The 17332-nt window shown below is 28.1% G+C and overlaps 3 protein-coding genes across 4 annotated transcripts; all 3 read left to right on the plus strand.

Moving 5' to 3' along the window:
* Nucleotides 1-274: 274 nt before the first annotated feature.
* Nucleotides 275-2413, plus strand: LOC123273407 (odorant receptor 9a-like). Its single transcript, XM_044740809.1, has 5 exons — nt 275-922; nt 1005-1610; nt 1679-1786; nt 1850-1996; nt 2133-2413. The coding sequence occupies exons 1-5, from the start codon at nt 674-676 to the stop codon at nt 2199-2201; spliced, it is 1179 nt and encodes a 392-aa protein (XP_044596744.1). The 5' UTR covers nt 275-673; the 3' UTR covers nt 2202-2413.
* A 703-nt stretch (nt 2414-3116) lies between these two features.
* On the plus strand, nt 3117-5488 carry LOC123273512 (odorant receptor 4-like). The gene is made up of 5 exons (XM_044740918.1): nt 3117-3906; nt 3969-4490; nt 4730-4810; nt 5080-5187; nt 5260-5488. Exons 1-5 carry the CDS (start codon nt 3658-3660, stop codon nt 5458-5460), a joined length of 1161 nt encoding a protein of 386 aa, XP_044596853.1. The 5' UTR covers nt 3117-3657; the 3' UTR covers nt 5461-5488.
* A 972-nt stretch (nt 5489-6460) lies between these two features.
* LOC123273587 (odorant receptor 4-like) lies at nt 6461-8671 on the plus strand. Of its 2 annotated transcripts, none has more exons than XR_006511330.1 (4): nt 6461-7634; nt 7916-8023; nt 8091-8230; nt 8315-8405. XR_006511330.1 is itself a non-coding variant. In XM_044741028.1 (4 exons), the coding sequence occupies exons 1-4, from the start codon at nt 6762-6764 to the stop codon at nt 8372-8374; spliced, it is 1188 nt and encodes a 395-aa protein (XP_044596963.1). In that variant the 5' UTR covers nt 6464-6761; the 3' UTR covers nt 8375-8671. The 2 variants fall into 2 exon arrangements, 1 of the variants encoding a protein (XP_044596963.1); XM_044741028.1 differs by having other exon boundaries at nt 6464-7634; nt 8084-8230; nt 8315-8671.
* The last annotated feature ends 8661 nt before the right edge of the window (nt 8672-17332 follow it).

The raw sequence follows: 17332 nt of genomic DNA on the forward strand, positions 1-17332 counted from the left end.
ATAAAAATTAAATTGTCGTTCTGAATTTTAAAATTTTAAATAAAGATGAACAATTCTGTACTTACAAGTAATCAATTTTTGTTAACTACAGTTCACTTTCGAAACTATAACACTTGTTTGTCAATATTATCATCATTTTTATTTTGTTTATAGCAATAAAATAAAAAATTATGTTCACCATTTTATCATAAAAAAAAATTTTTTATTATATTGTTCGATCTGTCTTTAAAAATGACTTAAAGCTTATAAGCAGGTAAAAATTACTAATATTTCACGGTAGTATTATTAAAATTTATAATGCTTATGAAACAAAACAAAGAAAACGCATAAAATACTTCAAAGCTATTATAGTAGATAGGCAACTACAAAAGTGAATAGATGGATCATTCAAGTCGACGGTTGGATTAAAACTGATGCTCCTGTACTGTATATAAATTTTCCGATCAATAAAAAACAATTTATAATAATAATTGGACAATAAACATAATCTAGTATAATACTTTGCAAAACTTCAACTCACATAAAAGTTTACGTAAATTTACTTATAATTTCAAACGCATAAAATAATTTGATTGTAAACTTTTATAACGTTTCGAAGAAAAACAAATCATCGAACATTATCAGAGCTTGTGTATTTTGAGTTACATTTGATCGACTTCTTTGTCTTTGAAATATGGCTAAAAACGGAATATCAGATTACAGAGCGTTTCATGATCTTACTAAAATATTATTAACAGTCGGTGGACTATGGCCGTACAGTAATTCAAATATGTTATATCGGCTTTTATCATACGTACAGGGGTTTTTAAGTCTGGGAATGACATTAGTTGTGTTTGGCTTTGTATTAGAAAATTTTTCTAACGTTGCTCTTGTTACACGGGGCTTAAGTGTCATGACAAGTTTTACCTCAGCCATACTGAAGGTTACAGTTTTTTATTTTACACAAAATAACAAGTGAAATCATCTCATAATTGTAACTAATTTTCTTGTGTTTCATCTCAAAGGTGGTGTGTTTTATAATAAAACATAAAGATATGGAGGAACTGCACAAAAATTTGGATCCGTATTTTGAGAAATTGTTGAAAAATGAAAAAAATTTGAAGCATATTTTAAAAAAAGTAAACATCTTCAGATTGCTATCAGGGGTTCTAACTCTCACGGTCTTTGCAGTTATCGCATTTCAAATTATCGCTCCACTGATCTTCATAATCAATTGCAAGGTTCATCATGTTAAAATAAAGAAATATCCGCTGATATACCCCGGAAATTATCCGTGGAATATTAACGCGAGTGGATTTTTGTACTTAGCCCATTTTACACTAGAAACATGTGGGACATTTGCATTATTTTTTGTAACAACGAGCGTCGATTCGTTATTTACGCTTTATAGTTTCCAAATAATTGGCCAACTTAGGGAAATGTCTTATTGCATCACGCATATTGACAGCGACGACGATAGTGGAAAATACATTCTTCACAGGTGTATAATCCAGTATCAAAAATTGATCAAATGTGTCAATCTTATGGAAGCTATTTACGGTCCCGTTGTACTTTGGATTATGGGCACAAATGCTATTGTACTTTGTGCTTTATTATTTCAGATATCAAAGGTATAAAAAAAATTTATTTAAAATCAAAATTAATAATGTGGAGCATTAAATTCAATTGAAACTTACAGATGAAAACTATAACAATTATTCAAGGCATTATGTTTACGTTATATGTAATATTAAAATTATTGCAAACGTTTATGTACGCATGGTGTGGTTCTTGTTTGACAGAAGAGGTAAGCAAAAGCAAAATTAATCATCGTATATTGCAATTTTAATTAACGATAACTGTTCGATAGAGTGAAAATTACAAGGATGCTGTTTATTCTGCTAACTGGCAGGGGAAAAAACATTTAATGAGTTCAGTAGTAATAATAATTACACAGAAGCCGTTGGCTATCACAATTTTCAATTCTTCAACTCTTTCTGTTACTAATTGTGTAACGGTAATTACAAAAAATGTTCATTTTTTTTTCTTTTTATTTTCAGTAAAAGGTGTAATTACTGTCCTGCTTTGTTGGAGAATTGATTTTTTTTTTTCTTATATGTAACTACAAATAAAAATAAAATTTTATATTACAGATTGTTGATAAAGCAATTTCATATTATATTTTGTTACAATCACTTAATAACAAAGAATTAAAGTCTTGAAATGACGTTGAGCAATTGATGAATTGAAAAATTGCAGGAAAAAAATTTTGTTCATTGATTATTTTTACCAAGACGGAGCCGAAAATTGTACGGGAAGTATTTCATTAAAAATGTTAATAATATTATTCGATAATTATAAAGTCCATACTGTATTGTTTCATTATATGACAATTTATTTCAAAAATGTCAAATTAAATACAATATTAAAATCCACAGATTAGGTAGAATCTGGCGCCAAGTTCCGTTCAAATCCGTTGTAAACGGAGCGCCAGACTACCGAGTGTGTTTACCGTAAGCAGAACGATATTTTCAGGTTGCAAAATTTTATTAATTCTACAGACCTTTTTTTTCTTCAATAATACTTTATAATAATACGTTATATGTTATATTATCAGTATTAATTAATCATGGTCATTGAAAATAATGCATGGTTATACTTGGTGTGCGTCATTGTTAATGTCAAATTCTTTCAAGTCCTAGTAGATAGATTTTATGAATTTCATAAAAAGTAAAATATTTTGCAACCACGCACACTAAATACGTTCCAAAATTATTTCTTTAATTATTAAATTTACAACAATATGTTTTTTAATTTCCGAAAATTATATAAAATCATATCGGTTACTTGGATTTTTTAATTTTTTTATTTTACATCTTTTTGTAAAGAAAAAAAAAATTTTTTTTCTTAATAGTCTTATGAACGTGGACTTGGCGCAATTTTTTACAGTGAAACTGTTTTTGTTCGGATTAACTATACATTAATTGCTATTATTTAATTTATACAAACTTAAAAATTTCAATTTTTGGATAAATAATTCGACTACAAAAATATCTAATAATATTTTACATTTTAAATCCCTATAAAAATCTGAAGCGTAAAATAAACGTCTTTTACTCCGGTTTTAAAAATAATAATTGAATAAATTAATTTTATATTGCCTATAATTTTTATTGTCCTAATTAACTGATTAATAATGATGCACACATACTTACCAAAAAAATAAAACAATACTCGTTAAATCTCACCCATGAAATAATTTTGAAACTTCAGCACACTATCAATGACCATTACTATCAATGAGTATTACACGAAAATTAGAAATAATTCGAAATCCCCAACCGCTTATGGATTTATACCAGCTAGAACCTACCAATTGAAAATATAAAGCTTCCCGGTCTGTGCAAACTGGCAGTTGAATTTGAACTAACGCTCCAATGATCACCCAACCCGAAATTTTAAAATCAATATCAAACTATCGGACTAATAACTAACAATTTTCTCTAAAAGCTTTTTTCATTAAATCGATTCAAAAATGATAGCCTTAACTAAGCATGCGCTGGATTTTATAACAAGTTGAATTGACTAGTGAACTTTTTAGGACACTTTTCAAACCATCAAAGCCTCTAACCCTTTACGAATTATTAATCAGGCTTAAATTCGTCCACTTATCTTATCATGAAGGAGAAAAAAGTTTCCGAGTACATTATCTACCGTGAAATAATCAAAAAATTACTTATAGTCGTGGGTCTTTGGCCATATGACAAGCCAAATATATTTTACAACTGCCTACCGCACATACAGATACTCGTAAACTTTTTTTTATGCTTCGGGATGCTTGGGTTCGTACAAAAAAATTTTACAAACATCGATCTCGTTACTAAAGGGATGAGCATTATGATAAGTCTCATGTCGACGATCATAAAGGTATTAATTACTAACAGTTTAAAAGATAATATGATAATAACAATAAAAAAATTATTTTGAAGGTTGCGTGCTTCATAGCAAACAAGGATGACGCAATCCAGCTGCACAAAAATCTCGATCCATATTTTACTACTCTTTTACAAGATTCAGAACTATCAAAATTTGTTTTAAAAAGATTTTCAGTTGTTAAATATTTGTCTGCTGTATTTACATTCATTGTTACTTTGTCATGTGCAATGAGACTTATTATTCCTTTGAATATTGTCATAAAACAACTTAAAAATAATATTCATCCGGTGAGATACCCGCTGCTTTTTCCCAGTGTATTTCCGTGGAAAGTGACACCCGATAGTTATGTTTATGAAATTGAGTTCGCGATAGAATCATTTGCAGTTGTGACACTGTGTTTTATAACTCTGAGCGTCGACTGTCTTTTTACGTTTTATGTTTATCAAATGATAGGTCAATTGCGCGAGATTTCTTATTGTTTCAAAAATTTAACTGAAGAAAGTGATAGTCAGAGTATTTTACGGAAATGCATTGGCCAGTATCAAATTTTGATAGAATCAAGAGACATGTTACAGGTAATTTTATACAATGTACAAAGTAAAAAATTTTGCGTCATTGCGTCAAAAAATTTTATGTTAAATATTTAACACTTTTTTGTGATTTAATTTAACAGAATAAATGTTAAATTTACACATAAAAGTGTTAAATGTTTAAAACAAAAATTTTTAACACTAAGTTTTTTGATGCAATGACGCAAAATTTTTTACTGTATATAAGCTATTGTATAATTTAACAAAAAAATTCGTGATTTTAGCGGCTATATGGTCCTATTGTGTTGTGGATCATGGTTACGAATGCTGTTATTATGTGTACAATTGCTTTTCAAACGACGCAAGTAAGAAAAATTATTTTGAGGTATTTATTAATAAATAATTATACTGATCCTTTGGAAAAAAATTTCCATAAGCTGTATTAATTATCACAAAATGATTATTGATTTTTTTTTTCATATTTTCCATTAAAACTACAATAATTTAAAATGAAATTATCAACAAAAAATTTCATTTTTTTTGTTTTAACAATTTTAGAAAATTATCAAAAAAAACTTTCATTTTTTTTAATAATTTTAGAAGATAAAAAAAAATTTCTTTTTTATTTTTATAGATGGAAAGTATTTCTTTCGGACGTGGGCTACTAATTTTCACATGGATAGCACTCAAAGTACTACAAACCTTCATGTATGCTTGGAGCGGAAGTTGCCTCACCTTAGAAGTATTGAAACTATCCCTTAACATTTGAAAGCCCAAAAAAATTTTATTTAAAAGACTAATTATTAATTTACAGTCTGACGAATGTCGAGATTCTATTTACGCTTGTGAGTGGTATGGAAACAAACGTCTCATGACATCGATAGTAATTATTTTGTCCCAACGACCGCTAATTTTGACAGCTTGCAATTTTTCGGTCGTCTCAGTTGAAATTTTCCAAATGGTTATAAACACAACTGTTTCGTACTTTTTCCTCCTCCAGACTCTCGAAGAATAAATAAAATGAATGATTTTTTACAACGACACTGGTGTAATAAAATAAAATTTTTAGCAACAATTCTTTTATACGATGTGACGTTTTTTGTACTCTTAAATTCAAACATAAAAGACTGAAAATTTATTTGAATAGAATAATGACTTATTTTTTGTAAAAGTCTTAGTTTTTTTCCGCACAAAAATCGTAATTTAAAATTTATTATAATAAACAATCGTTACTGTCACTAATCTTCACAATATATACTTTCGGCACCATTATTTAGCTATTATTATTATTATTATTATCAAGCTATTAGTCAAGATTAGCGCTATTAAATAGCACAAATATTTCCTTCTGTACTTTTTTTTCTCTACGAGTGAAAATGCCGCGCAATTCATTACATAATTGTAAATTTATCTCGAATTCCGCGGTGTATATTTGTCGATTATAAATTCACATTCTCTACATTTCAAATCAGTGAACAATTACGCGACACTGCTCACTGCTTTAGCATTCACACCAAGATTTTAACGACGATAGTGACACTTTATTGCGCAAATGTGTTAATCAGAATCAGATAACGTGTAAATGTAATTTATGGTAATGCAATTATTGACCGATCGTAATATATCTTGTGAGAATAGATAATTCACACCATGTACTACAATAATTAGATCCCACTTAATCGTAAGCATTAATAATATACCAATAATTTCAAATAAATTTTTTACTCTGCTCTTCTAATCACTTTTTTCATAAGTACCATTAAAAAAAACTTACGTAAAAAATAGAATTATTTTTCTTCAGTTTAATAAACCAATAATTTTTCCTTAATGGTAATTCAACTTTCAATCTGATCATCAACACAATAAAAAATTTTTCGTCATCGTGTAGAGTGTTAAAATTTGTGTGTTGAATATTACACTCTAGTGTGTAGAATTTAACATTCTTATGTGTCGATTTAATAATTTTAACACTAATTTTAACACTCTACACAATGACAAAAAATTTTTTACTGTATACATTTGCACTGTTAACATAGTTGTAGGCTGTTGAAAGGAGATCTGTCAGAAACGATGGTTGGATTAAGACTAATTCTCAGTTGCATTGTGCAAAATTTCGGATCGATAAACGACTATTATAATGATGAGCCATAAGCCATAATATTTTAAGTAACTTTAAAACTGTTTGAAGTCTATACGCATCGAATCGTCGACAATTTGTATATTTTATAAACTTTTTGACATTACGTGGAAAAAACTTTCTTCACTGTAACTGTAAAGCCTAAGATAGAAACGCACTCGACTTTATTGTTTCTAAAAATGGCTAAAAGTAAAATGTCTGACTATAGATCGCTGTATAAATTGACAAAGAGACTCGGAACAGTAGTAGGAGTTTGGCCGTATGAAAGCCCAAGTATTTTATATCTTCTTGTGCCGTATATACCGATGACACTGCATTTAATAATATCGCTCTTGGTATTTTCGTGGGTCCGCGAGAAATTTCCAAACATTGGTCTCGTTTCAAAAGGCCTGAGCATTTCCACTAGCTTTGTGACCACCATTCTGAAGATAGCGAGCATGAAAATAAACCACAAAGAATTGACGGAATTACACCGACATCTTCATCCGTACTTTAGAAAATTGCTGAAGGATTCAAGGCTGTCGAACATCGTTTTAAAGGACGTTAACGTGTTTAAGCTTGTATCATGGTCATTGACTATTTGTGTTGCCACTTGCTTGGGGTCTTACATTCTTCTTCCTCTGAGCTTCGTCATAAAAGCTTCTGTTCATCATATAGAAGTCGCCAAGTACCCGCTTATATATCCATGCAACTATCCGTGGAAGATAACGTCCAATGGAATTGTTTACCAACTTCATTTTATTTTTGAAACTTGCTCGGGGTTGGCGATGTTTTTCGTGTCCACTAGTGTTGACATATTGTTTCCGTTTTATATCTTTCAAATGATTGCACAATTTCGTAAAATTTCTTATGATATTACGCACATCAAAAGTGATGATAAGGATGATGAAGATAATAATGAGTATAATAAAGTCATAGAAAAATGTGTTGCGCAGTACGAAAGATTGATGAGATGCAGAGACATTTTGGAAAAAATTTGGGGCCCTATAATACTATTTAGTGTTACTACTAACGCTATTGTTCTTTGCACAGTTCTTTTTCAAATTTCAAAGGTATGTACGGCTGCTCAATTTTAAAACACAGTAACTGCAAAATTTTTATACCTGATTTATTTTTGTATTGCTGCATTTCTTATAATTTTTAGGCCTTAATTTCAAGTACTTTTTCTTAAAAATATTTATATTCAAGTATTTTCTATTCATAAATTAAATTTTTTATCAATTTGGCGCGCAAACTTTTTTTAAATAATAAAAATTTTTTTAAATCTCAAAATTTTGAGTGATTAATGATCATTTTTAATCGGATGTTTTGAATATTTAATGTGTAATTACAGATGAGAAGTGTAACTATTGTTCAAGGGTCATTATTGGTTGCATACGTAGGTTTGAAATTGGGACAAACCTTCATTTATGCTTGGAGTGGCTCTTGTTTAATTGAAGAGGTAATTTTTTAGTGCAAAATTCAATATTTTGGAAACTAAGGACGTTTTTATTTATGATAGAGCGAAGTTTACAGAGATGCAGTTTATGCTGCGAATTGGTACGGAAAAAAACGACTGATGACTTCTATTGTGATGCTCCTGACCCAAAGGCCTTTATCATTAACCGCTTGTAATTTTTCAGTTGTTTCTGTGAAAATTTTCATCACAGTAAGTGTCAGAAAATAAGCTTGAATAAAATTAGATTTTTTTATCTGCTACAAAACTTTTACATCTATTTTTATTTTTAAACAGTTTTTGAACACAGCAGTATCTTACTTCTTTCTTTTGCAAACACTTGATGATAAGGAATAAGTATTGATTTAAAAATCGACCAATAGCAAAGTCAGGAAATCAACTCTCACTTGGTTGGATTTTGAACATAATTTATGAAAACAATCAAAATTTTTAATCACCACAATTATAATAGATTTTCACAAACGTGTATTATAGGTATTACATGTATTATTTACTTTATTTACGATTACTACCTATGATGCGATTAAATTTGTATCAATATAACGGATAATTCTTCAACAATCATGCATAGTCATGCACTTGCTAGTAATATTTATTCTGGTGAGTAGATAATAAATACTAGTATTAAATGAATTTAATATGCTAATTTATTTCTTAATCCTTTGAATTCATTTCATCAAATTACGTCAGGGGAATATCGTTTTTAAAAAATGGTATGTAAATACTTCAATCGATACAAATAACCACTAAAGTACTATCATTCGTTACAAAAATTTATGGGCCTCGTTACCCGCATGAAAATACTATATATCGTTAAAAATATATTATACAATATATTGCATATAAGTGATGAATATATGGCGGCAAAATTGTCTATATTGAAAAGTATAACTTTATTCTATATATGGAACCATGTATTTTAAATAATATATTCATTAATATATGGTGATCCATATATTGTTTAGTATATATCATCTGCTATATTACCAAATACATAAAAACCATATATAATATATCATGTATAATATATGAAGAATATATGTGACACCATATATTTATCGATACATTATTTTAAGTATAAGGTATCATTATATAAAAAGTTATACCGATACACGTATGGATCGTGGATACATGAACCAAATATATTGATGAATATATGGTTTATACATGAAAATGATATATTTATTTACAATATATGTTTTTATATCATTGTGGCAAAATTATAGATATGATTTTATATATCGTTCCATATATCACATTATAATATCAATATATTTAATCATATATTTTGAAACATATAAACCTTTTCCAAGCCGGTATTTTGTGGATTATGGTGAGTAATGATGCTGCAATAGCATTGTCAGCAAACAAGGAGTACAAAACGAATGAGTTTGTTTGAAACAGAAAATTTACAGACTTTTAGAATTATTTTCCGATAAACAAATCTTATAGTCGATACTTTTAACCTTATATTGTCGGTAAAGCGAGCTAATTTACTAGTGCTGCCATCTTTTTACGTCACAGATGTGCTTGGCACGCGCACTGCCGTGTCTTTGACAAAAAAAAAATCAACTACATTAATGACAATTTGAATATACTTTCTCTTTTATTTTTTCTAATTTTAACCTTTTAAATTAAAATTAATATAACTAAACAATAAATTATTAAAAAAAAATTGATGGAAAAAAAAACTTACTCAATTAGTGATAATATTCATTTAAACGTCAAATTAATATAATGGAGATCCATTATATTATTTTCATACTCGTAATTACTCCTGTGGTCGAATTAATCCAATTAAAAAAGCACAATTGTCTTGAATCTGATCACTACTTTCAACCCTTCAACAACCTGTTGTAAACTAGCAATAAGCTTGACTGTCCACCTTAACAGTCACATTGAAACTGACGTACTAATGCGTAGTACTTTTGTGACGATCAATAGCAGAAAAATTTTAGTAAAATAAATCGAGAAAACAATCAAAAAATTTTTTAACTACCTGATAATGTAAAATTAATTAGAACTCAAAAATAAATTGAAATTTATTCAGGAATTAATTAATTAACTCCTTTTAACATTAAATCAAGATGTGTGAATAACTTTGTCTCACAATAAATACGTTATATATATATATATATATATATACTGTATGAGATCTTAAGCAAAGGATAATGTCACTTTGACTTTGGTTTTCCCTAAAGTTTCTTGCAATAAGGAGCTAACCACTGAAACTTTGAAATGGAACTTGAACCACCTTCTAAGGAAAGTATATAGATATACATCAAGAATATTGCAATATAGTATTTTCACCTACCAATCACAGACATCCTCTTAATTCTGGGTAAGTATCCACTGCTATTACGTTGATCATATTATGGTTATTCGGTACAAGTGACTTTATTATTTTCGATCGATATTCAATCTTCATTAGAATCAGTCTGCGTTTCATCGAACTCATACACTCACTTTAATTGATAAATTTGAGCTTTTAGGATAATTAATCAATATAAAAAAAATCTATTTTTTTATATCTACCTCATCAAATATCCCGTGTTCTAAATTTTAAACTCTAGTCTAAAGTAATTAAAATTCTCATCATTTTTCCCTCTCCGGCGAATAACAATTACTCTTGCCTTGACTTAGCAATTTTTCCCATGCATATTTTTATCTAACTAGAAGTTTAGCTAAATTTTAATTTTGTGGATAAAAAAATAAACTCTGATAAATAATCGAATATTTAATATAAGAATAATAAAAGTTTTTAAAATATTAAAATGATTTTGATGTCAAGTTTAGAGGATCTAAAATTCATACTCGGCGTGTAAAATTTTTTAGCGCTATAAAAGGCACTTTAAACACTAAAATGAGGGTCTGTGGTTTTACCATAAACATAAACCCATGAAAAACGATCTATAAAGCGTGAAGCCTTACCCTAAATCCTAGCGCATTGTTTGAATTTAACTTTTCATCATTCACGTGTGAATAATAATTTTTAATTCAATGTATTATTGTTGAAAAAAGTCAATATTAATTTTAAAGTTCTTGGAAAGTAATTATTCGATTTTTTCTTTAAAAACTGATAATGATGAAAATTGAAAGATGGATTAAGTTACTTAAAACTTTTCAATCCCTACTTAAAAGTCAAGAGATTGTTATAAAGTATAAAGTAGTAGTTACAAAATAATTTTAATAATTTTTTACTCGCGTAAGTTATTACTTTTTTGTTGAAAGGAAGAAATAGGGACATTTTTATTATTTAATCTTCAAATTGATGCTTTTTATTTTTGAATTAAATAATTATTATTTATCTAGAGCCGATAATAATTTAATTATTATAATAATAATTTAATTATTATAATAATAATTATTATTTATCTAGAGCCGATATAAAAAAGTCGATAATCGATTTTTAAAAAAACGCAAGTTAGTCGAAATAATTGATTAAAGTGTTGAAAATCTGGCTGGACTCATTTCTTTTTTTTCGAATTTATTTTTTTTGATTTTATCAGCTCCAAGTGGTTATAAAACGTGAAATGTTACCAGCATTTGGAATTCAATAAAAAACGTTATCCATGATTGGTATGTCCAATATGTATAATTGAATTTCGATCAGTACCCACACAATACGCGCGGATAGGCGGTGAGATGCAATTATACCGTGGTCTGGTAATTACCGGGCAATCGTATTGTAAATGTGTGATCCCACAATCTCATGCTTAAATTTTCTCTCTCTCTATTTTAATTGACAAAAATTACCGTATAAATTATTGTAATTTACAATAATAAATTTATTTATCATTAAAAAATAAATATAAAAGCATCTGTTTATTATTTAAATAGTATGTTCGCTTTTATATAAATATACAAAGCTCGAAAATAACAATGGATAAGTTTTGACGCTTTTATGGGGTGCAGTTGAATCAAGAGCTTTTATGATATTTCGATTACGTGGGTTATAACCATTGAACAAACTTTAGGGGTCCATGTTTATATTGAACGAATTATATGAAAGCTCCAAAGGGAATTTTAATTCACGTTTAATGTATATTTATTTTATTCTTTTTAATGCTCTCGATTTTTTTCGCTGATATACATTCCATTATGAATTAAAATATTTTATAATTTATTAAAGAATGTATTACACATTTTCCAAATTTTTAATTACAAAAACGTACGAATTATTTTTTTTTACCTCTTAATTGTAGTTAATAAAAAATTACTTTTTTTTTAAATGAAAAAAAAATAATTTAATAACATTAAAATGCGCGCGGATGAAAATAAAAAGGATTATTGAAACAATTGTTATTAAATAAAATGAAAAAAAAAAAAAATATTCTTTTGTTTAATTTGAATTGAAATTAATAAAAGCGTAAAAATAAAAGCTTTTTGCTGAGTAATATTATTTGAAACAAAGTTATTTGTTTGGTTTAATAAATAAAATTTATTATTTTAAAAAAATTCATTTCAACTGTTTTTATAATGACTACTTTAGAGCTTAAAACAATGAAAATAGACGGATGAGAAGTGAACCAAGTAAAAAGAAGAGAGGAAATAAAGTAGGAGGGAATTGCAGAACCGGAGATGATTTCTGACCTATTAGTAATGAGAGTTGAGTGTCTGAGGAGTGGAGACAGCGTAATCCACAATTGGAAATAGTAAAATAGGAAAAAATTATAAAGGAAGAAAAAGCTTGGGGAAATTTAAAAGGAAAACGTTGAAGAGAAATTAGATGAGAAAGTCAGCTACAGACTAGTACTATTTTTAATTTTTTTTTTGCTTTTATTTTTATCTGGGCTTTTATTATTTTATTTTTTATCTTCTCATCCCTCTAATGCCACAACAGCGTATCATTTCCGCATTGTGCGGATGCAAGAACAGACAGACCGGCGGAATTTTAACGAGTTTTGTGCAACTTGATATGATGTTGGACACGCGCAGGAATATCCAACGCAACTTTGATTGTCCAAAGAACAGAACCCTCGGCTGTTATACACGTTCCGTTGCCCATTACCGCTCATTTCATTTTTTATCACAGCCTTCTCGTCACTGTTTTTAATATCAAAAACTCTATAATGTTTCTTTTCTTATAATTATTATTATTATTATTGTACATCAAAGTCGAAAGTAATAATTTAATTACAAAACTAATATTTTATTTTTATAAATAACACAAATAAATATATTCACTGATAGAATACAGTAAAAAATTTTGCGTCAATGCGTCAAAAAATTTAGTGTTAAAAATTTTTGTGTTAATTTAACACTTTTCTGGGTTAATTTAACACAATAAATGTTAAATTAACACAAAAAAGTGTTAAATGTTTAACACAAAATTTTTTGACGCAATGGCAAAATTTTTTACTGTGAAGGATTTATTAACTATTAATATTTCAATTTATTTGAAGACAATTATTTAATTTATAAAATTTTAATAAATATTTTTTAACATTCAATAAATATTTATTTGGGAGGAAAGTATATTTATTAATAGTTAACAAATATTTATTAACAGTTAATAAATATTTTGTTGAGTGAATTTGTTTGGCTTGCATTGTCATATGATATGAAGATTGATTATAAATAAAAATCATCTTTATAAATTATTTGCATTAATTATATTACATTATAATAACACTTATTGTAAAATACCAAATTCTATCACAGCTCATAATTATCTTTTATATTTTTAAATATTAAAAAGGTTAATTTATTTAGTGAATTTAATTATTATCATAAATTCCAGCTGTAGGATTATAAAAAGTGTCAAAAGAAAATTGCTATTTTTGCTTTTTATTTTAAATAAATATTTGTTAACAATTAACAAATATTCATTAACCATTAATAAATATTTATTAATAGTTAATAAATTGTACTTAATAAATTACTTATTAACTGTTAATAAATATTTGTTAACTGTTAACAAATATTTATTAACATTTAATCAATCGTATTTAATAAATAATTTATTAACTGTTAATAAATATTTATTAACAGTTAATAAAGCTTTATTTTATGTAAACAAATTCTTCTGTCAGTGTATTTACAAAAGAGCTTTTGATAATAACTCAAAACTTTTGATAATAAACGAAACGTACCTTCGATCCCTGCAGAAATAATTTTTTTTTATTTTATTTGAGTAAGAAAATGTTTTAAAACACATTTTTGCGCTCGAGAGTAAAAAAAATTGTTAGGTTTTTTTATTTTTTTAAATAATAAAAGAAAAACTTTATCCTGAATTTTTACCGGAGATTTAGCTGGTGTATTAAATTTCAAGGATACGGAACTGATTTATTTAGGTACTGAGACGAGTACAAATAGCTTCGGAAAGTATGAAGGAAGGTAAGAGTGAAAAAGAAATAAAAACAAGATAAAAGCAAAGAAAAATCAGGCTCGTAAATTCGTCAAATCACTGACAAATGTTGCTTCGAGATACGACCAATGCTTTGGATTATATATTTCGATAAATAAAATGAAATATATATAAAAAAAGGTTGAAGATAAAAAATTTATCTGTCAAATTTACAATCCACGGAACATTCAATTGAAAAATTACACTGCTAAAGTTTTTTAAGTTAAAATAATCCTCAGACATTTTTACGCGGTGAAATTTGTGTGAAGTTACAAAAAACTTTTCACTTCCTCTCTCCAACAATTAGTAGAATTTTTTATTACCTTTCATCGAAAGTAAATCAAGTAAATTGAATACTATCTTTCGATTATAACCGTATAAATAGTTCCAGTAGAGTTATTTTTGTTTCGTTTTATCGATAATAGTTTCGCCTCTAATTCAATAATTTCAATTAGCGAAAAAAGCGACCAGTAGTTGAAAAAAATTGCACGACAAACCAATTTATTCTGCGTGATTTTATTAAATTGGATTTTTTATTTGAAAAGTTTAAATGTTTCTTAAGAATTATTCATCAGTAAAACCACATGGAAATAAGTAAACTGTAGAATTCACTCGGACTCCGGTTAATATTTATAGTTTCAAACAGTACAGCGGACATCGAGGTGGCACAAATGTAAATATTACAAAACTTAATGTAAAAAGTGTAAAAGCCACAATTTATAATTTAATATCGAAAATGTGATTAGTAGCTGTCACTATAGTAAATAACGACTCTCTCATCTTAAAAAATTACAGTTTCAAACAGTAAAAATTGCCGTTTCAATATATAGTCCATACTATTAGGAGAAGGGGAAGGTCTTACATTCGGAGAATTTAACATTTGAAACAGTAAAAATTCTACTCTTAAAATATATATGTTACCAATCCCAGAACATCAATAATTATAGTTTGATTTTTAGCGTTGCGTTTAAAATTTACCATTTTACTTTGTAAATATTGACGCTGTTTGTATAGAAATTTAGTAACTGTAGTTTATATTTTTTACATATCATGCGATCATTTTTTAGCTACGAAATGATAAATATCAAAGTCAAAATTCTTAATTATTATCCTTTAACATTTTGGACTTTCACATAGCGAATATTTCTGTATGAAGTAGTATTTTCTTTCATGTAAATAATAAATTGTAGTATTTAAATGATAAATATTATAGAGTGATTGTTAAAATCATGATTTTACTGTTTGAAATGGTAATTGTTTCCAGTTGATCATTACTTTTTATAAATCGACTATTATTTATTACAGTTTACTTTTTTCCGTGCATCAACTCACTTGGAATTAAACAATGATATGAATGAGCCATCAATTAGTGACTGAAAAATGGTGCTAATGTGAGAATCAGACGGTCAAAGCATGAATTACCAGGATGTATAGGCATCAGCAGTAATGTATGGCATTTATAGAACACTACTGTAGCATCAGTTTGTTTTCTCCAGGGAAACATATTCGGTTTTGTCCGGCAGAGTGTGAGCACCAACTATTGCCCGCGGCTATTTCAGCTTACCCGCGACTCTGAATGAGTTCCCTGGGGTAAAATCGAGAATCGAAATTAACCGCTGGAGCCTTTGGCTCGTCGATCGGTATCGCAATCACTCTGCTGAAGTAATAAAGCCTTTGTGCAATTCTGTTTATTCTTAAACTATTAAATGAAAAAAAAAAAAAATTAGAAAAACGGTAGACCCTGAAGGCCATCCGTGCAACTTCCCGCTAATTCCATACCTAGGTGCATAAAACTGCACTAATGACATTTTTGAGCTCTTCGAGCTCAAAAATACAATTTATGTGTTATTTTAAGCTCTTCGAGCTCAAAAGTCTGATAGAAGTATTATAGAACAATATTTTTTAAACTTTCAAACCACACTAACTTTTAAATGAATCAACCGATTTTCACGCGGTTAGCAGTATTTGACGCAATTTTTTTAGTTTCATGAATCTTCAAGTTTGAATTGATAAAACTAGGAAATTTGGAGTAATTCCAAAAAAAACACTTTTTTTGGTTTTCTTTCGTGCATGATATTTCTTGAACGAATTGGCAAATTTTGACCGGCTTGACGGCGATCGACGTAATTTTTTCATGCTTATGGCTGATTAGTTTTTGAAATTGATTAGTGCAGCCGTTTAAAAGTTATTTCAAAAAATGTCGGAGTTATGTTAAAAAAAACACTTGTTTCCAAATATTTATCGAGGATATCTCTCGAACCAATCAACCGATTTCCACGTTTTTGGCGGCGATCGACGCGGTTTTTTAAGCTCTGAAATTATTCTATATCATCATAAACGATCCGAGAAGAAATGACGAAGTTATGTCAAAAAAACACTTTTTTTAGTTTTCTTTCATTCACGATATCTCTCGAACGAATCAACCGATTTTGACCGGATTAGCGACGATCGGCGTGGTTTTTTGAGCTTAAGGATGGATTAGTTTTTAAAGTTGATCGATAGAGCCGTTTAAAAGATATTCCAAAAAAAACACTTTCAAAAATGATTTTTTTATTTTTTTTTAGATTTTTCAAAATTCCTCAAAATCTATCGGTCCGAATCGGTTCAAATTCTCAGGAAATTTGAGTTTGAGGGAACTTTTTAGAACGCCGTTTAGTACGTTCCGATCGGTTCAGTCGTTCAAAAGTTATAAGCGAGTCACACACACACAAGTCAAGACGTCTATATTATTTAATCACTTATTATTATAAACTATTGCAAACAGGAAAACCTAGTTACCTTAGGGAACTATTTGTTGAAGATGAAGCTAGACGTTCTGAAAGATTAGCTATAAAAACGAATAATGTAAATTTTGAATTGCCAAATTTTTCTACAAATTATCTTGAAAATTCATTTGTAGTAACTACAATACGTTTGTGGCAAAATTTACCTGCAGAAATTGCAAA

Source organism: Cotesia glomerata, linkage group LG1, assembly GCF_020080835.1.
Source record: "Cotesia glomerata isolate CgM1 linkage group LG1, MPM_Cglom_v2.3, whole genome shotgun sequence".
NCBI classification, from domain to species: Eukaryota; Metazoa; Arthropoda; class Insecta; order Hymenoptera; family Braconidae; genus Cotesia; species Cotesia glomerata.